General features: G+C 41.7%; 1 protein-coding gene across 1 annotated transcript in view; it reads right to left on the bottom strand.

Moving 5' to 3' along the window:
* The window catches only part of ttn.2 (titin, tandem duplicate 2), a gene marked incomplete at both ends in the record, with an annotated part of 169,759 nt that extends 156,062 nt beyond the window's left edge, over positions 1-13,697 (bottom strand). The window contains 25 exon segments of the mRNA XM_080536777.1: positions 37-300; positions 400-672; positions 815-1,081; positions 1,200-1,481; positions 1,899-3,595; positions 3,879-4,047; positions 4,169-4,333; positions 4,428-4,660; positions 4,788-5,032; positions 5,128-5,358; positions 5,488-5,660; positions 5,787-5,929; positions 6,018-6,233; positions 6,637-6,706; positions 7,040-7,298; positions 7,440-7,505; positions 7,850-8,097; positions 8,476-8,584; positions 8,696-8,917; positions 10,710-10,974; positions 11,171-11,391; positions 11,485-11,573; positions 12,119-12,406; positions 13,004-13,207; positions 13,607-13,697. Coding sequence (XP_080392903.1) covers positions 37-300; positions 400-672; positions 815-1,081; positions 1,200-1,481; positions 1,899-3,595; positions 3,879-4,047; positions 4,169-4,333; positions 4,428-4,660; positions 4,788-5,032; positions 5,128-5,358; positions 5,488-5,660; positions 5,787-5,929; positions 6,018-6,233; positions 6,637-6,706; positions 7,040-7,298; positions 7,440-7,505; positions 7,850-8,097; positions 8,476-8,584; positions 8,696-8,917; positions 10,710-10,974; positions 11,171-11,391; positions 11,485-11,573; positions 12,119-12,406; positions 13,004-13,207; positions 13,607-13,697 — 6,490 coding nt within the window.
* Between the last annotated feature and the right edge of the window lie 3,219 nt (positions 13,698-16,916).

The raw sequence follows: 16,916 nt of genomic DNA, 5'->3' as shown, positions 1-16,916 counted from the left end.
CACTTTCAAGCTCTCACACACAATAACAAATCTTACTTTCAACAGTCAATTTACAGCTGGAGTCAACTTTGCCAACAGCTAGCTTGTACTGTCCTTCATCAGAGGCAAAGGTCCTGTTGAACACCAGACGCTGTTTGGATCCTTTTGCAATCATCTGGACTCTATCGCTGGGCGTCACAATCTTATCATTGTGGTACCATTTCACTGAGGTGACATCTGCAGCAGAGATTTTTGCCTCCAAAACAGCCTTGGTGCCCTCAACTGAAGTAACGTCTTGGAGTGGGGTCACTATATCAATTGCTGTGATATACAAAGAAGAGAGGTTATGTTAAAAGTCAAATCATTGACAATAAAACCATTCAAATAAATGTTGTGAATCAAGTTGATTAAGTTGCTTACTTTGAATTGTCAATTTTCCAGAAGTTGAGATATCATGAGATTGGACAACAAAGGAGTAAGATCCAGCATCATCTCTGGTCACATTTTCAACAAGTAACTTGTGGATCTGTTTATCAATGACAATGTGAATGCGATCTGTGGCAGAGAGGGCATGGCCATTTTTCATCCAGGTGCCCTCAACGTTCTCTTGAGAAAACCGCACTTCCAATTGGGCGATGTCACCCTCACAGATCGTCAGGTCAGAGAGGGGTTGCATCAGTGTCACAGGACGCACTTACGGAAAAGAAACATTAATATAAAGTCACCCCATATGCAGACGTTGTTTAACTTTTTACACCACCTTAAGAGGGTAATAGTTGCCTTGACAGTGAACTTGAGAATCAGAGATAGGTAGACAAATCACTAAGGTACTTACATTTCATCTTCAAGGAAGCACTTGTGCTGTGATCCCCCACTTTAAATGTATATTTTCCCTGATCTTCTTTCTTGATATCTTTCACAGATAATGAATGTCGTCCACGACGAGATGTGGTCACATATTTGCTGCTGGGAGTGATTTCCTTGTTCTCGAAAAACCATGTTCCTTCAGCATCTTCCCGAGACACTTCACACTCAAATTCCCCAGAGTAGGTCTCAGGCACCTCAATGTTCTCCAGCTTCTTCACAATTTCGAGTGAGGCACCTGCACAAAAGACAATCAGCCATTGTACAACTTACATAATTAACATAGTTATAAGTTAGTATGATATAAATCATACTTGGACTCCAGTGAAAGCGGTTTACTAAGAAAAATAGCCAACCTTCAACATGGATTCTAGCACTTGTCCTGATGTGGTCCTCGTCAATGACGGCACAAGTGTATTCTGCATCATCCCTCATGCTGATGGTCAGCACAGACAGGAAATGAACCTTTCTGTCTGAGTGCATTCTGTATTTGTCTCCAGAGAAAACCTCCACATTGTTTTTCATCCATTTGACTTTAACGAAAGGCTCATTTGTTTCACACTCGAAGGTAACCAGGGAGTCCTTCTCGTTGGCACTCAAATCCTCCAGTTCTTGAGTAAATGTGATAACTTGCTTGCCTGAAATGAAATACAGAAATTCATAGTTGATATACTTTACACTCGTATGGAGGACTATACTGGCTGACTTAAAATTAAAGGGACAGTTGACTCTAAAATTTAATTTCTGGGATTAACCACATACTATAGTCCAATCCATTGAGACACAAGTCATCATCCTCCTTTATTTAGTAACTTAGTTCCACATTTTCCAATACAATGGAAGTTGTACCATTGTAACCAGGATTAATATTTTAAATGTTTTGGTGTGTGATGTGGAGTGAGGGCATATGGTTCATTGCAGAAATTTGATTTTAGAGTGAACGACACCTTTAAGCACATATTTACCAGTTTTAGTATTGAAACAGAATTGTCAGTTTCTTGAGACATGAATTAATATAATCCTTGCATGAAATCAAGTAGAAACAGATACTTTACCTTGAACCAACAGGAATGCATGGCTTGAAGTCTCTCCTGCAATGTTGACGGCTTTGACCATGATGCTAGCAGAGTCGTCAGCTGTGACATCTCTGATCACTAATTCACACACATGGTCTTCAGGCCAGAACCAGTAAATACGTTCTGTTTTCTCCAGCAGAATTCCATTCTTGAACCACTGGCACTCAGGTTCAGGTTTACCAACAACTCTGACCTTGAATCGAACCTCTTCAGTTTCAGTCACTGTCTGACTTGCAATGCGTTCCAGGATCTTTGGAGCTTCCATGCTAGGAGAGAGCTGTACTCTCTCTGGTTTGATTATGGGAATAGTTAGTTGGCCCTCTTCCAATTCTTTTCTCTTCTCAGCCTCAGAGAGCTGCTTCATATGATGAAGTAGTTCCTCCTTTCTCTTCCTAAGCATATCCTCATAGGACTCATCCTTCCTGCGAGACTTCAGCTCAACAGCAGTGATAGCTTCATAATAACCTTCCTCAGTCCTGCGCTTGAATTTGTTCCTCAACTCATCTGTCTCCTCTGTGGATTTCTCATGGATGACTCTTTCAGTCTTCCTCAGTTTGACAACCTCCTTTGGCTGGCTGGGGTCACTAGGTGTGTCAACCTTCACAACATCAAAGGAAACTCTCCCATGTTCAGTTGACTCTTGTGCCTTTGGTTCCGGTGCACGGCGAAGGACGGCCCGGAAGTCCTCTCTTTGTGTGATCTCCAGCTTCACAACGTGCTCAGCTATACCCTGCGGGCTCTCAGCCAACACTCTGACTTCTCCTGTATCATACGACTTGATGTCTACAATCTCAAGATAATAAATGCCATCATAGCGAAGTCTGAATCTTTTACTCTTGCGAATGAGCTGTCCATTGAGGTACCAGTTGACCTTAGGTGTTGGATAACCGGTCACTCTGCAACGGAATCTTGCTATGTCACCTTCCTGCACTCTTGCTGGCTCAGGTAGAAGGACAATTTCAGGCTTTGACTTCTCAGTACCTTCCTCTACAGTGACTCCCGCAGGACCTCCCTCGTGAGCTATGCGCTCCATCTCATCAATTCTGTGTATTCCCTTCCTACTACCCTCAGGTAACTGGCTTTCTTCAACAAGGCTCTTCTCATCCTTAACAATCAGTGTGGCCGAGGTCTGGTCAACTCCAAACTTGTTAGTGGCTCTGCAGGTGATGACACCACTGTCTCTGGCATAAGCAACTTCAAAGTCAAGACTACAGTAGCCAAATTCACTAACCATGCGCAACCTGTTAGCAGCTGCCAGGGGTTTGCCATCATGCAACCACTCAACCACCATAATGGGGTCGCCAATCGGGGTCAGCCTGCATTCAAAATGGACAGGACCAAAGCGCTTCAGTCTGACGGAGGTCAGCTTCTTCTTAAAGTGAGGTTTCTGCTGCTTCTCCTTGTCATACAGGTCACCCTCCTCCCACTGCTCTTGGCCATAACGTAGATGCAAGGGTTCCAACTCGGGAGCTGCAATTTCCTTGGCCTTGTAAGTTCCCTTAGGAATAATTAGCCTCCTTTCTGGTTGAGGTTCAGTAAAGTCAACCTCAACATTGACTCTGCAGCGAGTGGTATCTCTTCCAGCTTTGTTGATGGCTGTGGCTGTGTACCAAGCACTGTCAGAGCCTGCTGTTGATGGGATCTGGACTTTGGCTTCTCCTTTGGTACCTTCAACCCTATAACAAACATGTCAATTAATACATTGTCATGATTGAATTGAGATTGATGAATTGATATTTCCTATTGATTATGTTATTTAATCCTATACTAGGCTTAATCGTGGTTCAATCTGTGCATGGGAAACAGGCTCGAAATGACTAGAGAGGTATTTACTTAATACTTGCATTGTGGCATTAACCTGTGATTACTCTAGTAACAACATTGTATTACAGCATTACTACACTGATACGTAATGTAAAGGGAAACCCATTATAGTAATAAGTTAGCAAAAACACATACTTTATATTTGGGTGCTTATGGTGGGAGATGATGTCACTGTTTTTCAGCCAGACAATGTCAGGGAGGGGGTTTCCGATGGCTTTGACAGCCAGCTCAACCAGAGTGCCTTGCTTAACACTGATGTTCTTCAGCTTCTCAATAAACTGGGGTCGAACCAAGTTTTCTTTAGCTGTAAATGGTGAAACACATTAAATAAATATATGCAATATAATGTAGGCTATTAATAATAGGAATTGATTTTGCACTTGCAAGTAAGAAATTATTTGAAAGCTTGCTTGACAAAACTTTACCATCAACTGTCAGAGTCATGGAAACAGAGGTTTTTCCAGCTCTATTCTGAGCGACAACTGTCCACTCTCCAGAGTCATGGGGCATGGCTGGAACTACAATCAATGACTGAGTTCCATCTTCCTTTATAACTATCTTATGGGTGTAGTCATTGACAACTTGTTGTCCTGTAAGGAAATGAACAAATAGATGTTTTAAAGAAAATAACAAAACACATTTTTTTGTATCTTGCCAAGGTAGCCATGGTTTCACGTCATTTACCATTGTGGAACCAGTAGGTGTCAGGCATGGGTCTACCAACCACCTTCAGGTCAAATCTTGCAGTCTGCCCCTCAGAGCACTTGAATGAGGATGGCTTCAAGACAAACACAGGCTTGTACAGCCTCTCCAGCTGACTCTCATCAGTCTCATCAAGCCTACGTGCAGGAGAGCGTCCAGGAGAACGACTGGAGGAGCGACCGGGAGAGCGACTGAGAGATCGTGGGGATGTAGACCTGAGCAAATTCATATCAAAATCAGTCATGCTTCTGTAATGTATTTCCTAAGTTGTTCGGATGACAATATGTTGAAATATAATGCATAAGAACATGTTGCATATGGAACAGTAGCAAAATATCTCACCTAATTCTCTGCATTGCCTCTGGCTGAGGTGTGTATCGCTGAGCTCCACCTGCTGCAGTGGGCTCCACATACAACTTGCCAGAGCTAACCGAATTTCCCTTCATGTTGCTAGCGAATGCTGTGTAAACCCCCTCATCTTCTGGCAGCACCACAGGGAGACGGAGGCTGGCTCTGCCGTCCTGAAGAACCTCCATCTGGTACCGGCCGCCATGCCTGATGCGCTTGCCATCTTTATACCATGCAATCTGAGAAAGACAAAACAGAAATAAGCTTGATAGAACTCAATATTAACAGTTAGTGGCATTTGCTACATGGTATTTTGATACCATTCCTTCATTACCTTGGGCAGTGGATTTCCTCCCATTTTGCAGTGGAAAGTGGCCCCCATTCCTTCCATGATCCTGTAGTTTTTCACGGGTGTGTCAAATGTCGACTGCACGGACTCGTGTTCTGCCACATTCATGACCATCTCTTCCCGATCCTCAGTCACCAGTTCCTGGTAGGTAATCTTCAGGATGCGGAACTCAATCTCATGGATAATCCTCTCCTCAAATGCAGATATTTGGAATTCCTATAAGAAATGTGATCACATTATAATAAAGCTTTTTTTGCATTTTCTGTATGGTGATAGAAGTGGCTAAGAACAACCAAACTTCAACACATCACAATTCTAATTTTGGACTTATTTTGATCTAAATACCTGCTCAGACACAAAGGTTTGCCTCATCTGTGCTTGCTGGGCCATTCTCCTCTGCATGAACATCTGTTCCTGGTCATATTCACTCACAACAACAGGTGGTACATCTACCACTTTTGTAGTCACTTCAGTCTTAAATGTCTCTTCGTGTTTCTTAATGTAGGCTTCATATTCCTCTGTAAACAAGAATAAAGATGATCAAATGAGCTAGGTGTATATATGTTTTGCCATTTTGATTTACTGTACAATTTGAATTGTATTATTTATTTCATAATGTGGTCATATCAATATTAAATACTAACCTTCCTCAAGCAGGCTGGCTGAGGCAGAGGCTTCTCCAAGCTGGTTCTTGACAACGATGGAGTACTCTCCCGCATCATCAGCAAATGTCATGGAGATCTCCAATTTACACTCTCCAGTTTCCTTCTTGTAGGCAACTTTGTATCTATTAGATGAATATAGAATACAAGTTAGCACAATCAATTATCATTACACTCAGTTGTGAAAATTAAGACTAATGAAAAATGCAGTACCTGTATCCAGTAGTAAGGGGTACTCCACTCTTCTTCCAGAAAATATGAGGCTTGGGGCTGCCTCCGATTTGGCACTCAAAGACCACACGTCCACCCTCTTCCAACTTCTGTACTGTTGGCTTCTTAATGAAGAAGGGAGTGGTAGCTGTCGTTTCCACAGACTCTGCAACGCCACTCACCTCCGACATGGTTTCCTCCTTTGCTTCCATGGCAAAGCTTGGAAGAGATAATTAGGGCAAATGTTAAACAGTGCTTGAATAAGATTATTTCATTTGGCATTTCCATTTCCATAGCTCAATGAAGGAATTTCGCTTAGCTTCGCATAGTTTCACTATGATTTGCTTGTCTGTAATAATGTTGAATTGAGAGTCGGGTGCAACATCAATGTTTGTAATTTGTTGTGTACAGAGCAGCTAATTCTGCAGTCAGGCTCAAGTTCCAACCAGTGTCCAATATGTAAATGCCTAGCAGGCAAAATGTATAGCAACATCTTTGTCAAGACCAATTCATATTTGATCTGCAATATAACATGACTATCTTTTGCTCAGTCCACATAATGACACTATTCTGTGAATCGGCCAAGATTCTCAATGTAGTGGACTGAAATGTAATGACTTACTGTTTCTCTTGTGTAGTTCCAAATTCAGTTACTGTTGTCAACTCTTCTCGGCTCTCAATCTCCTCTGATACTAGAACGAAGAAATTAATAACGTTTTAAGAAGCTTATTCATAACCCCCATCCCCAATTAAACAGCATTTGATTTGATTGTTAAACACATGTAATTACAGTTGGTCGAATGGTTGTTTTCATGACTTGAATTGTGAAATATGACTTGACTGCTATTTGTTTGATTTGAGAGCTGATCATTTGTTCATTCAAAATACAGGAGTGCATAATTTCCCCATTTACAACCATTATACCTCTATAGGTTTGGTCAAATATTATTGTTTCATTCCATTGATCTAGCAAAAGCCTATTCTATCAGGGGTACAAGTCATTGACCTTGTTGTTCTGTTATTACCTTTGACCAGCAGGTAGCAGGAAGTGCTGATTGTTCCAGCCTCGCTGGTGGCAGTGCAAGTGAAGCGACCGCTGTCTTCTGCAAAGGCCTCACGGATCACCAGACGAGCATATGTGCTCTCATAAGTAATCTGGAAGTCAATGGAGCTCTCAATTCTGTAGTCCTCTCTGAACCACATGATGCCAGGGGCAGGGTGGCCAGTGATCTGGCATTCCAGAGTCACAGACTCACCCTCAGTCACAGTCGTGTTCTTTAATGCCTGGAAATTAAATGCAATATTTGTATGAGATTGTTGCCATTTTGAAAGATATGGAAAAGAAAAGATACAGTCACAATATATTATTAATCAGATAACAATAAGTTGTTAGACCTGGAATATAGCCATACGATAAATACTCACTGCCAATAGAGTGGGTGGCACAGCTGGCTCTTTAGCAGGCAAAGTAACTGCTGGTGTCTCCTCAACCTGTGGAAAAGAAATGCATATCAGTCCCAGAAAGTCCCAGACAATAAGCTCACCATCTCAATTCAAACTCTGTAACGGTGTAAGATGGATGAAATGGAAGGAAGTTAGACTGAATCCTTGAAGGCAATGACCAGTGGTGCAACAGGCTGAGAACAGAGAGAGGAAGAAAAGAAAAGGAAGAGAGGTGCAGGGTGGGTTTCCTCCATGGGGTCTGAACAGACAGCTGGCTGTGGAGTTATAGTGAAAGAAGAGGTGAGAGTGACACACAGGTGAGAGTGACACACAGGTGAGAGTCCACACAATGTTATTGTGGCGAAGAGAGAACAACAGTCCAGACTACAAACCTGTGGCTCCCAATCCTCATACATTTGCTCCATGCCCCCTGTATATGTAGCGCCTATCTGACTTTGTAACTGCGTGTCGAACTGCGTCTGATATCTCTCAGTGATATCTTTAAATGGCGGTGGGGTCGACTCTGCCATCACTCTTGTCTCCACAACCTTATGAGATGGAGGCTTGACTGGCTTGATGATCTTTTGAGCAGCAGAGGTAGAGGATAGCTCTTTCTGCAGTGTGACAATAGCAGAACCTGCTCTTGTCGAAACCTGACCAACCCAAGGAGAACAGCATTATCATCACAAACCATAACAAAGCATTATGAAATGTTTGCTTTGTATGAGTATGATCACTGGGGTTAAGTGAGAACTCAGAAAGATTGTGAATGACAATGGGTACTAATTCTGATTATTAGTTTATGCGCGATATTAGCTGAATCAAATAAAATAATATTGCCCGACTGAATTTGATGGATTATCATGAGATGATGATTAAGTTATTCAGAATGTACAATTTACCCTACGCAAAACGACGGTGCAAACTGAATATGGGAGATGAAAGATGAAATTATGTTTTTTATACAGAAACAGAAAGTAAATATTACTACCTATACATAAACTCTATATAGTTGTACCTATGCTTACCTCATAGCTATGGTCAGGTTTAGGGACAGTAACTTTTGAAACTGTGAAATGTGGAATTGGGGATGGTGCTAGAGCAGTGTCCACATGGGTGGTAGGGATCTAAATTCAACAGAGGGTGATGGTGAGAGGAGAACCAACTCATTCAATAACTTGGTATATCATGTTCTCTGAGAAAAACGGTATATTTCTTTCTGGGGAAAGATAGCAAACCTGAGCCATATGAATACGCTGTTCATCAGAAGTGTGAATGGCAGTGGGCATTTTCACAGTGACCTGTTGCTCAGTGATCAGCATCGTCTGCTGTTTCAGATCAGATTCTAACATTTCCTCTTCAGCAAGACCGACCTCTGCGTGCTCAGGCTTCCGAACGCGTGCTAGGTCGACAGCGGCGAGCACTGTAGCCACGGCCTCTGCCTTTTTCCCACCCTCACCCTGGAGACAACAAGCAGTGAATGTACATAGATATACAGCACATAGATCTCATCTCATCCATGGCAGTTGATACAGAACCAGCAAACAGATTGACATTGACATGACACAAACACTGTAAAGCAGCGTAGGGACAGTTTCCTGACACAAATGACACAAATGAAGCCATGCCCGCCATTAGATTGCTCAGTTGAAGTCGGTATCTGGGAAACCATCAAAATGGAATCATGTTAGTTTTGTTGAGTTGAGTTGTGTCAAACATGATGCATCCAGTTGTTCAATTTAGTTACCGGGAATTCAGTCACATGTAGTTCAGACTTGGAAAGACCTATACGTGTGCACACTCTAATCACATCTAGTTCTGGGTTCAAATAATATTTTAAATTGTTTCAAAGACATCAGTGTGCTATTTTTCGGTATGGACCCCCAGATCCTTCCAAACTTTTACAGACCAGCCGCCTGGTACGGCAGCTACACAGTCCTCGACCGTAAGGTTGTAGAAAATCAATGACACACTCGCTAGTCAACTAACACAGCTTGTTTTGTGAGCCTGCTAACAATGTTAAGTAGTGTTATAGTTAACTAGGTAGTAGTGGGGATTACTCATCAAATCCATTGCATTGCAATATTTATTTTGGCTTGACTAGCGAGTGTGTCATTGATTTTCAACAACGTTGACATTTATTTACATTGTTCAGAACAAAAGTCAGAACAATTTGATTGGTTACCGACTTGTTCTCGGTTTCACCAGCTGCTGTTACAAATTACTACTTGAACCCAGGTCTGATCACATCACTGATGCTTGACAACACCAACCTTATTTGTCAAACGTGGAAAAGTGCAGATAGTGCAGATAGTGCTCTGTTTAGTGAGAAGACAGAGACTGTTGTGGTGTCTACGTAAATGCTGCTCATACAGTATACAGGTAAAGAGTGTGGTTTTAGTTTCGTGATCAAAGAAGTGTTCACTTCGACGTGTCATCTGAAGTTAAACTACCTGCTCCTGAGTCATCAGTGTACATGTGGAAGATGTGGAGATTTCCAAATCTCTGTGTTCTACCACAGTCTCATCAGTGTGTGTCTGTAGGTCTTGCTCAAAAAACAAGTCTGGTGTAATCTATATGACACACATGGCCGAGGGGAGGAGAATACAATTAGGTGGATGATAACGGTACAGATATGAACATGTGGGGGAGCCAAGCAAACGGAAAAAAAGGAAAATATAAAAATATGAAAGATGATCAACTGTAGGTTATCAACTGAGATTTCAGATGAACTTTCAAGGTCTGCCGGGGATAAGAGTGAAGAGTGAGGGGACTATTGGATGGAAGTGAAGAGGTGACAGGGTTGTACAGTAGATTGTAGACCTTCTCTACCTGTTCCCCTGTGGACAGTGAGTGGACAGTAGAGGTGCTTGTCTGTGTACTGGACAGCTCTGTAAAACCAGACTGCTGCTTGCGGCTGCGTGCCTGGTCCACTGCAGCTACCACGGTGGCAACCGCAACTGTTTTATCATCCTGGTTATGCTGCTCCTGATATATATACATTAGTGGAATTAGGATCCAACCGTCAGAAATAAAAAATGTTCAGGCATCGTCACATCATTTGAACTACACAATAAGTCATGTTATATTCAAGATCCATTAAATGTTTGACATTATGCTCACTCAAACATATTTCCTCAAGAAAGAGACAGAGCAATCTTTCAAGCCATAGAAAATGTCATGCACATACACAGACACGCCACTGGATGGCCCTCTGACAAAATGGAGGTGGCACAAGGGGGATGTTATTACCTCTCTGACAGGGCCACCAGACACTTGCTGCTGCTGTGATTGGGAGCCCTCCCAGTGCTGCTCCATGTGGACATGGGTGGCGGAGGTCTTGACGCTGGTGGATCCAGAAGTCATGCTAGTGTAGCTTGCCTCTGCCATGTACTCTCCCATCTTCCAAGGCGGAAGGACGTCCGCACCCTGCGGCGTCTGTTTACGTGTGGTCAGGGGTGATTTCACAGGTCTGATGGGTGAGACAGAGGCGAGTCTCGAGGCGGGGGACACAGGTCTGAGGGAGAAAATGAATCAGCGATTAAAACTCAAGTTGTCCTTCTACGATACAATGTTCTTTTTTCCTTTTGAGGACTGAAGGAAATGCTCTACTAATATTATTTCTTAAATAATACCATTGCACTCAAAGAAAACCTAAGCACATCCTCTCACTTTTTGGTAAATGTAATACTGATTAGAAAGTAAAGTGTTACCTGACTGGGGTCGGAGTGGGCCCCTTCACATGTCTGACTGGTGAGGGAGACTGATGACGTCCCCCTCCGACCTTGGATGCCAGAGATGGTTGATTCGGGGACTGGGAGGTTGGCTTTGGAGGCACACGTGGGGGAGTCTTGTGTGATAGGTGCTGGGTCACGACACCCGCTTCAACGTGCATTTCCATCATGGCTGAAGTGCTGGACTGTATATGAGTACTCTGAAAACCAAACCGAACAATAAGAATGCGCGTTTTTAATCAACTGAAAGCATTTTATCTCATGAACATCGCCATAAGTAAGACTTCTCTTACCCTTTCAACTCTGGTCTGGCGAGACTGAGAAATCTGGGAGGCTGAAATGACGGTTTTAGTCTTCTTAGCAGGTACGGCTTCTTCTTCACCTAGACACAATGAATATGTTGACAGGAAATCACCCCACCCATCATCACCCCACCCTCTAACCCATCACTAACACTATATAGCTCCATACCTGTGTATTAACACTGTCTTGTACCTTGTATCTGTTGTTAATTTAGCAACAAAACTACATGAAATAGTAACTCATGTTGTAGGCCGATAGTAATTTCAACATGATACCACACCACATCAAACTGTAACCTGTGAAACATTCAGTCTTGCACATCTTACTGCACCTTACACACTCATTTCTCCATAATAATGTACACAGTATACTGTATTGTCTGTCCTGTCACATAGCTGTATGTCGGTGAATGTAGAGCTCCCCACCATACTGGAAACTAATTTGACCTATCTCTGTTGTGTGGCAATACAGTTCTATTTTATCTTGTTTCTTGTAGCCATGCCTTAATACTAGACATGGACACTCAATCACGCGTGTATAAACAAGGCTATATGCACACACACACAAACTTACCACCACACTAACTCATACACCATAACTGCATGCATTAACCATTCTACTCACCTTGAACCAGTAGTTCAGCAGTAGAGGTAGCCCGTCCACTGGTGTTTGAAGCATTAACTGAGTATGTCCCAGAATCCTCTGGGAAGGCTTCGGCAATTAGCAAACTGTAAAGGTCTCCATCTTGAATAATCTGAAAGTCAGCGGAGCTCTGTATCTCAGCTCCCTCTCTGTAGAACTTTACCACAGGTGTAGGGATTCCTGTCACACGAACATCCTGTCTCACTTGGCTTCCTTGTCTCACGGTCATAGTCTGAAGTCTCTGAATAAAGTTGGGTGGCGCAGTCTCCGCTGTGAAATTTAAATCACATTTAGAATAAGGTACAGTGTTTGGCTGTAGCCCAGCGCTAAAGGGGGAGTGATACGATAGCTGTGCAGCTGTGTTATAATACTGTTATTACTTCTAAAAACAACAATTATATCAAATAGTAACTTGTGCACTCATTACATGGTCATTTCAAAATGATACCTCACCACATTAAGTTATATTGACTTAATGTGTCCTATATCAGCAGTATATGAATGAATGTGCAATAATACTATGTGCAATATGACAACCCTCGGGTACATAAGGTTCAGAGATAGGAAATGTTAGGATATTTATAGCATAGCATAGAGTACAGCACAGTGTTTTATTTGTATAGTATAGTATAGTGGATAGTGTATATAGCCTTTATTTATGTAAACCAGCTCTTTTTCCCTTCTTGTTTTTAGTATTTTTTTTCCTAGCACCAGGGGAGCCCCCCCTCCCAAATTGTGTTGTATGGTACCTGTACTATATCAATGATAATAAAGACCATTCATTCATTCATTCATTCATTCATATACTCAAGTTACTGAACAGAAGAAGAGAGAGAAGAAGACCAGCTCTCCTGTGGCCCCTCTCACCTGTAACAAGAAGTTCAGCGGTGCTAGTGGCTTGTCCAGCTCCATTGGTGGCTCTCACAGAAAATCTTCCACTGTGTGCGGCGGTCACAGCAGGGATCGTCAGAACAGCGCGGCCATCGCTGAACGAGATCTGTGCGCCGGGCAGAGCCTCAGCAGAAAGAACCTGGCCATCACGGAACCAGCTCACCTCAGGAACTGGAGCACCTGTTGATGGTGAAACATTTGATGTGTTTTGCTACTAATTCTTGATTCATTAAACATAATAGAGTACCTCTGTTTAGACATTCTTAAAGGGACTCTCCAGTCCAAAAAAACTAGTTTGTGAAATATTTTCAGACCTCAAAAGTAGTCTATTGTAAATCTGTTATCAATGTATGGATACATAAACTTGTCATCATTTCCTGATATTATTTGGTGCTGATCTTTTCCATTATTTGATGATGAGGCATCCACACAACAGATGGTGTGAGACATTAAATCATCCTGACAATAGACAGATTTTGAAATCTGAAATTATATCTCACAAACTTTGATTTTGGAGTCCCTTTAAGTTTGCTATTTCTTGAGTGGGATACAGTTTAAGGACATAAGAGGTCTGCTTACCACTAACTTGAGCCTGAAACGTCGCGGCACTACCCTCTAGTGCCACGACGCTTTGTAGCGGCTGTGTAAACGTTGGCGCTGTTGTTGACATGTTGGTAGGCACCCTGAGAGACACAACAGAAGCAAAACATCACCAAACCAACAAAGAGATAGAAGAGATAGAAGAGATATCTACCTCTCAGCTCATCTCTGAATTTTACAGGAAAACCTCAGTTTCAAAGCATCTCCATCTGCGCTCATAGTTTTTATTTTTAGCTGCTGAGAGTTCTAATGGCAGTGTTGCATCCAGCACCTGGCTTAAAGGAGCCTGTCACTTGAGATATGAGCGGCTCCACGGGGTCTGGGTGTCAGGTCAAACACTGGGACACTGCTCCCCCCTGACAGCTCACAGACAAGCCTGGAACAACTGGCCAGCCTCACCACTCAGGACAATCATCCCCCCCACTCAATTAAACAACAGCTGTCCAACAAGCCTTCCATCAACACTCATTTAGCATACACAACCAGAATGATATTATGTCATGTAATGAGTACATTTGTGAAAATATAATAGATGCTATATAACGACAACTAAGCTTATCCATAGGCCATATTCCATAAAGTTCCATAATCCATAAAGTTCCATAAAGTTCCATAATCCATAAAGTTCCATAATCCATAAAGTTCCAAACTATTTGTTGCGGTTAAATTACAAGACAATTTATTCAATTTTAAGTTGCAGGTGGATTATTTTTGTGAACCAAAACGTGATTTCATTCATTCATTTTAGATGACCAGTTGAAAATCCAAATTACAATGTACGTAAATACCAAACATTGCAAGAGTAAAGTTACAAATACCCTTTGAGAGCTTATTTATAGATTGAACATTTTGACAAAGCAGGAGTTAGATTGGCAGGCATTATTCAACCATACAATAATAGGAATTGGGCAGTACTTCAATCCTTATCTAAGTACATATGGAGCATTTTTTATGGGACCTATATTTAGCCAAATCCTAGACTAAAAGGACTGGCATGGTGTATCAATTGAAAGTGTGGTTTAGTCCACGACTAGGCTTAATCTATTTACAGAAAACTGGCCCCTTGGATTCCCCAAACATCCATAGAGTGTGAAAACTCTTTAATCAATGAACAAGGACACAATGAAATATGGTACAAATAAAGATAACATAGCACAATAATTCGTCATCCATAGATACAGTAGCCAGCAGGTATCACTTGACAGATACTGACTTAACTCAATTTAAACTTTGACCAGCCACATTCATCTCATTGACAATCTAATTCATCTAGTTCATCACTTAGACAATTTGATGGCAGCTACTAGATTGTAATCAAGTGCAATACTGAAACACAACTGTGAACATTTCAAACCTGCAAACTGCGACACTTTAAATGAATGTGCAATAACACTATGTGCAATATGACAACCCTCGGGTACATAAGGTTCAGAGATAGGAAATGTTAGGATATTTATAGCATAGCATAGAGTACAGCACAGTGTTTTATTTGTATAGTATAGTATAGTGGATAGTGTATATAGCCTTTATTTATGTAAACCAGCTCTTTTCCCTTCTTGTTTTTAGTATTCTTTTTTTCCTAGCACGAGGGGAGCCCCCCCTCCCAAATTTCGTTGTATGGTACCTGTACTGTATTAATGACAATAAAGACCATTCATTCATTACAGGATAAACACTTCAAAAAAAGGCCATAACACCCACTGTTCTAATCCATTAACAATGTTAACAATGGATTTGAATAGCAAAACCACTCAGCACTGTAAACTTCCGATATAACAGTGGGTCTATGTAACTCAAACAGCAGAATCTAAAAATATCCTGGACGAGGCTTGACTGACAGTCACCATGTGGCACATAGCTGGAGGTGCAACTGATAGCCCTGCTGCTGATTCCCTTAAAAAGACATCATGACCCATCTGGGACACCACTCTAATGCTATCAGGGGCTATTCTTGGCTGTTCTCAAATCATTGCACCATATAATAACCTTGAAAATGAAAAGTCTTAAAAAGTTGACAACTTAAAAAGAAAACCTCCTTTAATGTTTCCCATAGCATAATTGACACACTTGTCCCAAATTAGGTTCACACATTGTCTCATATCATTCTTTTGAACTATGTCAATTCAAGCCATATAAGAATCAAATATGAATAGTGAAACACTGCATTGGCACAGGGTCAAAGTTTAATGAACTTAAGTTACTTACTTGTATCCACAGGGTGCCTAGAATTGATGGGACTAAGCCCAGAAGTTTTGTGTCTTCAAAAACAATCTCCTTATCCAGAAATGTTGTTGGAAAATCCAAATGTGAGAACAGTTTAGCCTAACGAAACCCAAAAAACAAAACTACACAGTGTGTAACCCGTGTAGTTTTGCTTTTTCTTCCGATGCAATCCCTACACCTGAGGCAAGGCTGGGAATGCTCCAACTGCTCAGAAGTGACAATATGGTTGTGTTACTTTATATACCCCTGGGCAACTCAGCATCATCAGGGCATCTGCCCACCCCATTGGTCTGCTGCTCAGAGGCATTATGGGTGTTGGTGGCCATTTTATGCAACCTCACATCTGTCACTCACTTTACTTAACATTGTCCAGGCACTGTTGTCACTGCATGGGTCAACTACAGTTGTTTTACACAGAAAACATTTTTTATATGACATTCCATTTCTGTATAAGAACGATCCACACTTTACTTTCCTAACACTATCCCCATGGCAATCTCTGTTGTCATCTATAGATTGACCAAAAGGAAAGAAGCTGTTGCTGTCACTCAAGTGTTGGACTACACTACCCCCATCATCACATCAGTGGCCAGACAGGGATAAATGATGCCAGCAGAGACGGTGAAGGAAATGGATTGCCTTTAAAGACCATTGTTTACAAATGTCAGTAAATACACCGGTGGAGGTATTGTAAGAACTGCTGTGCCAACGTATTGTATGCAAATGTAGATGTCTTAGTGACATATAAAGATTTGGATTACTATTTACTTCTGAGTGAATTATGTGAGAAAAGGGTTGCATGAAACTTAGTTCTACATGTGAATGTAGGCTTTAAGTTCTTGAAAATCCCCTTCCTTCCCCTGCACACAATACCAACCAATAAAATCCAGAATGTTTCAGTGCTGATTCACATTTATATTTATTTGATTACATGTACATTACATTCTGCACATTCATCTAATAATCGAGCAGGAGCTGTTTCTCTAAAGCTTTGTAGCGCCAAGTAGGTCTACTTCGTGAAATAGTTTGTAAGTCGTTTGTTGAAACCCTTTGTAGCTCACCTACG

Source organism: Nansenia antarctica (assembly GCF_963989245.1).
Source record: "Nansenia antarctica genome assembly, chromosome: 7".
Taxonomy (NCBI): domain Eukaryota; kingdom Metazoa; phylum Chordata; class Actinopteri; order Argentiniformes; family Microstomatidae; genus Nansenia; species Nansenia antarctica.
This window is presented reverse-complemented; position numbering and strand designations above follow the sequence as displayed.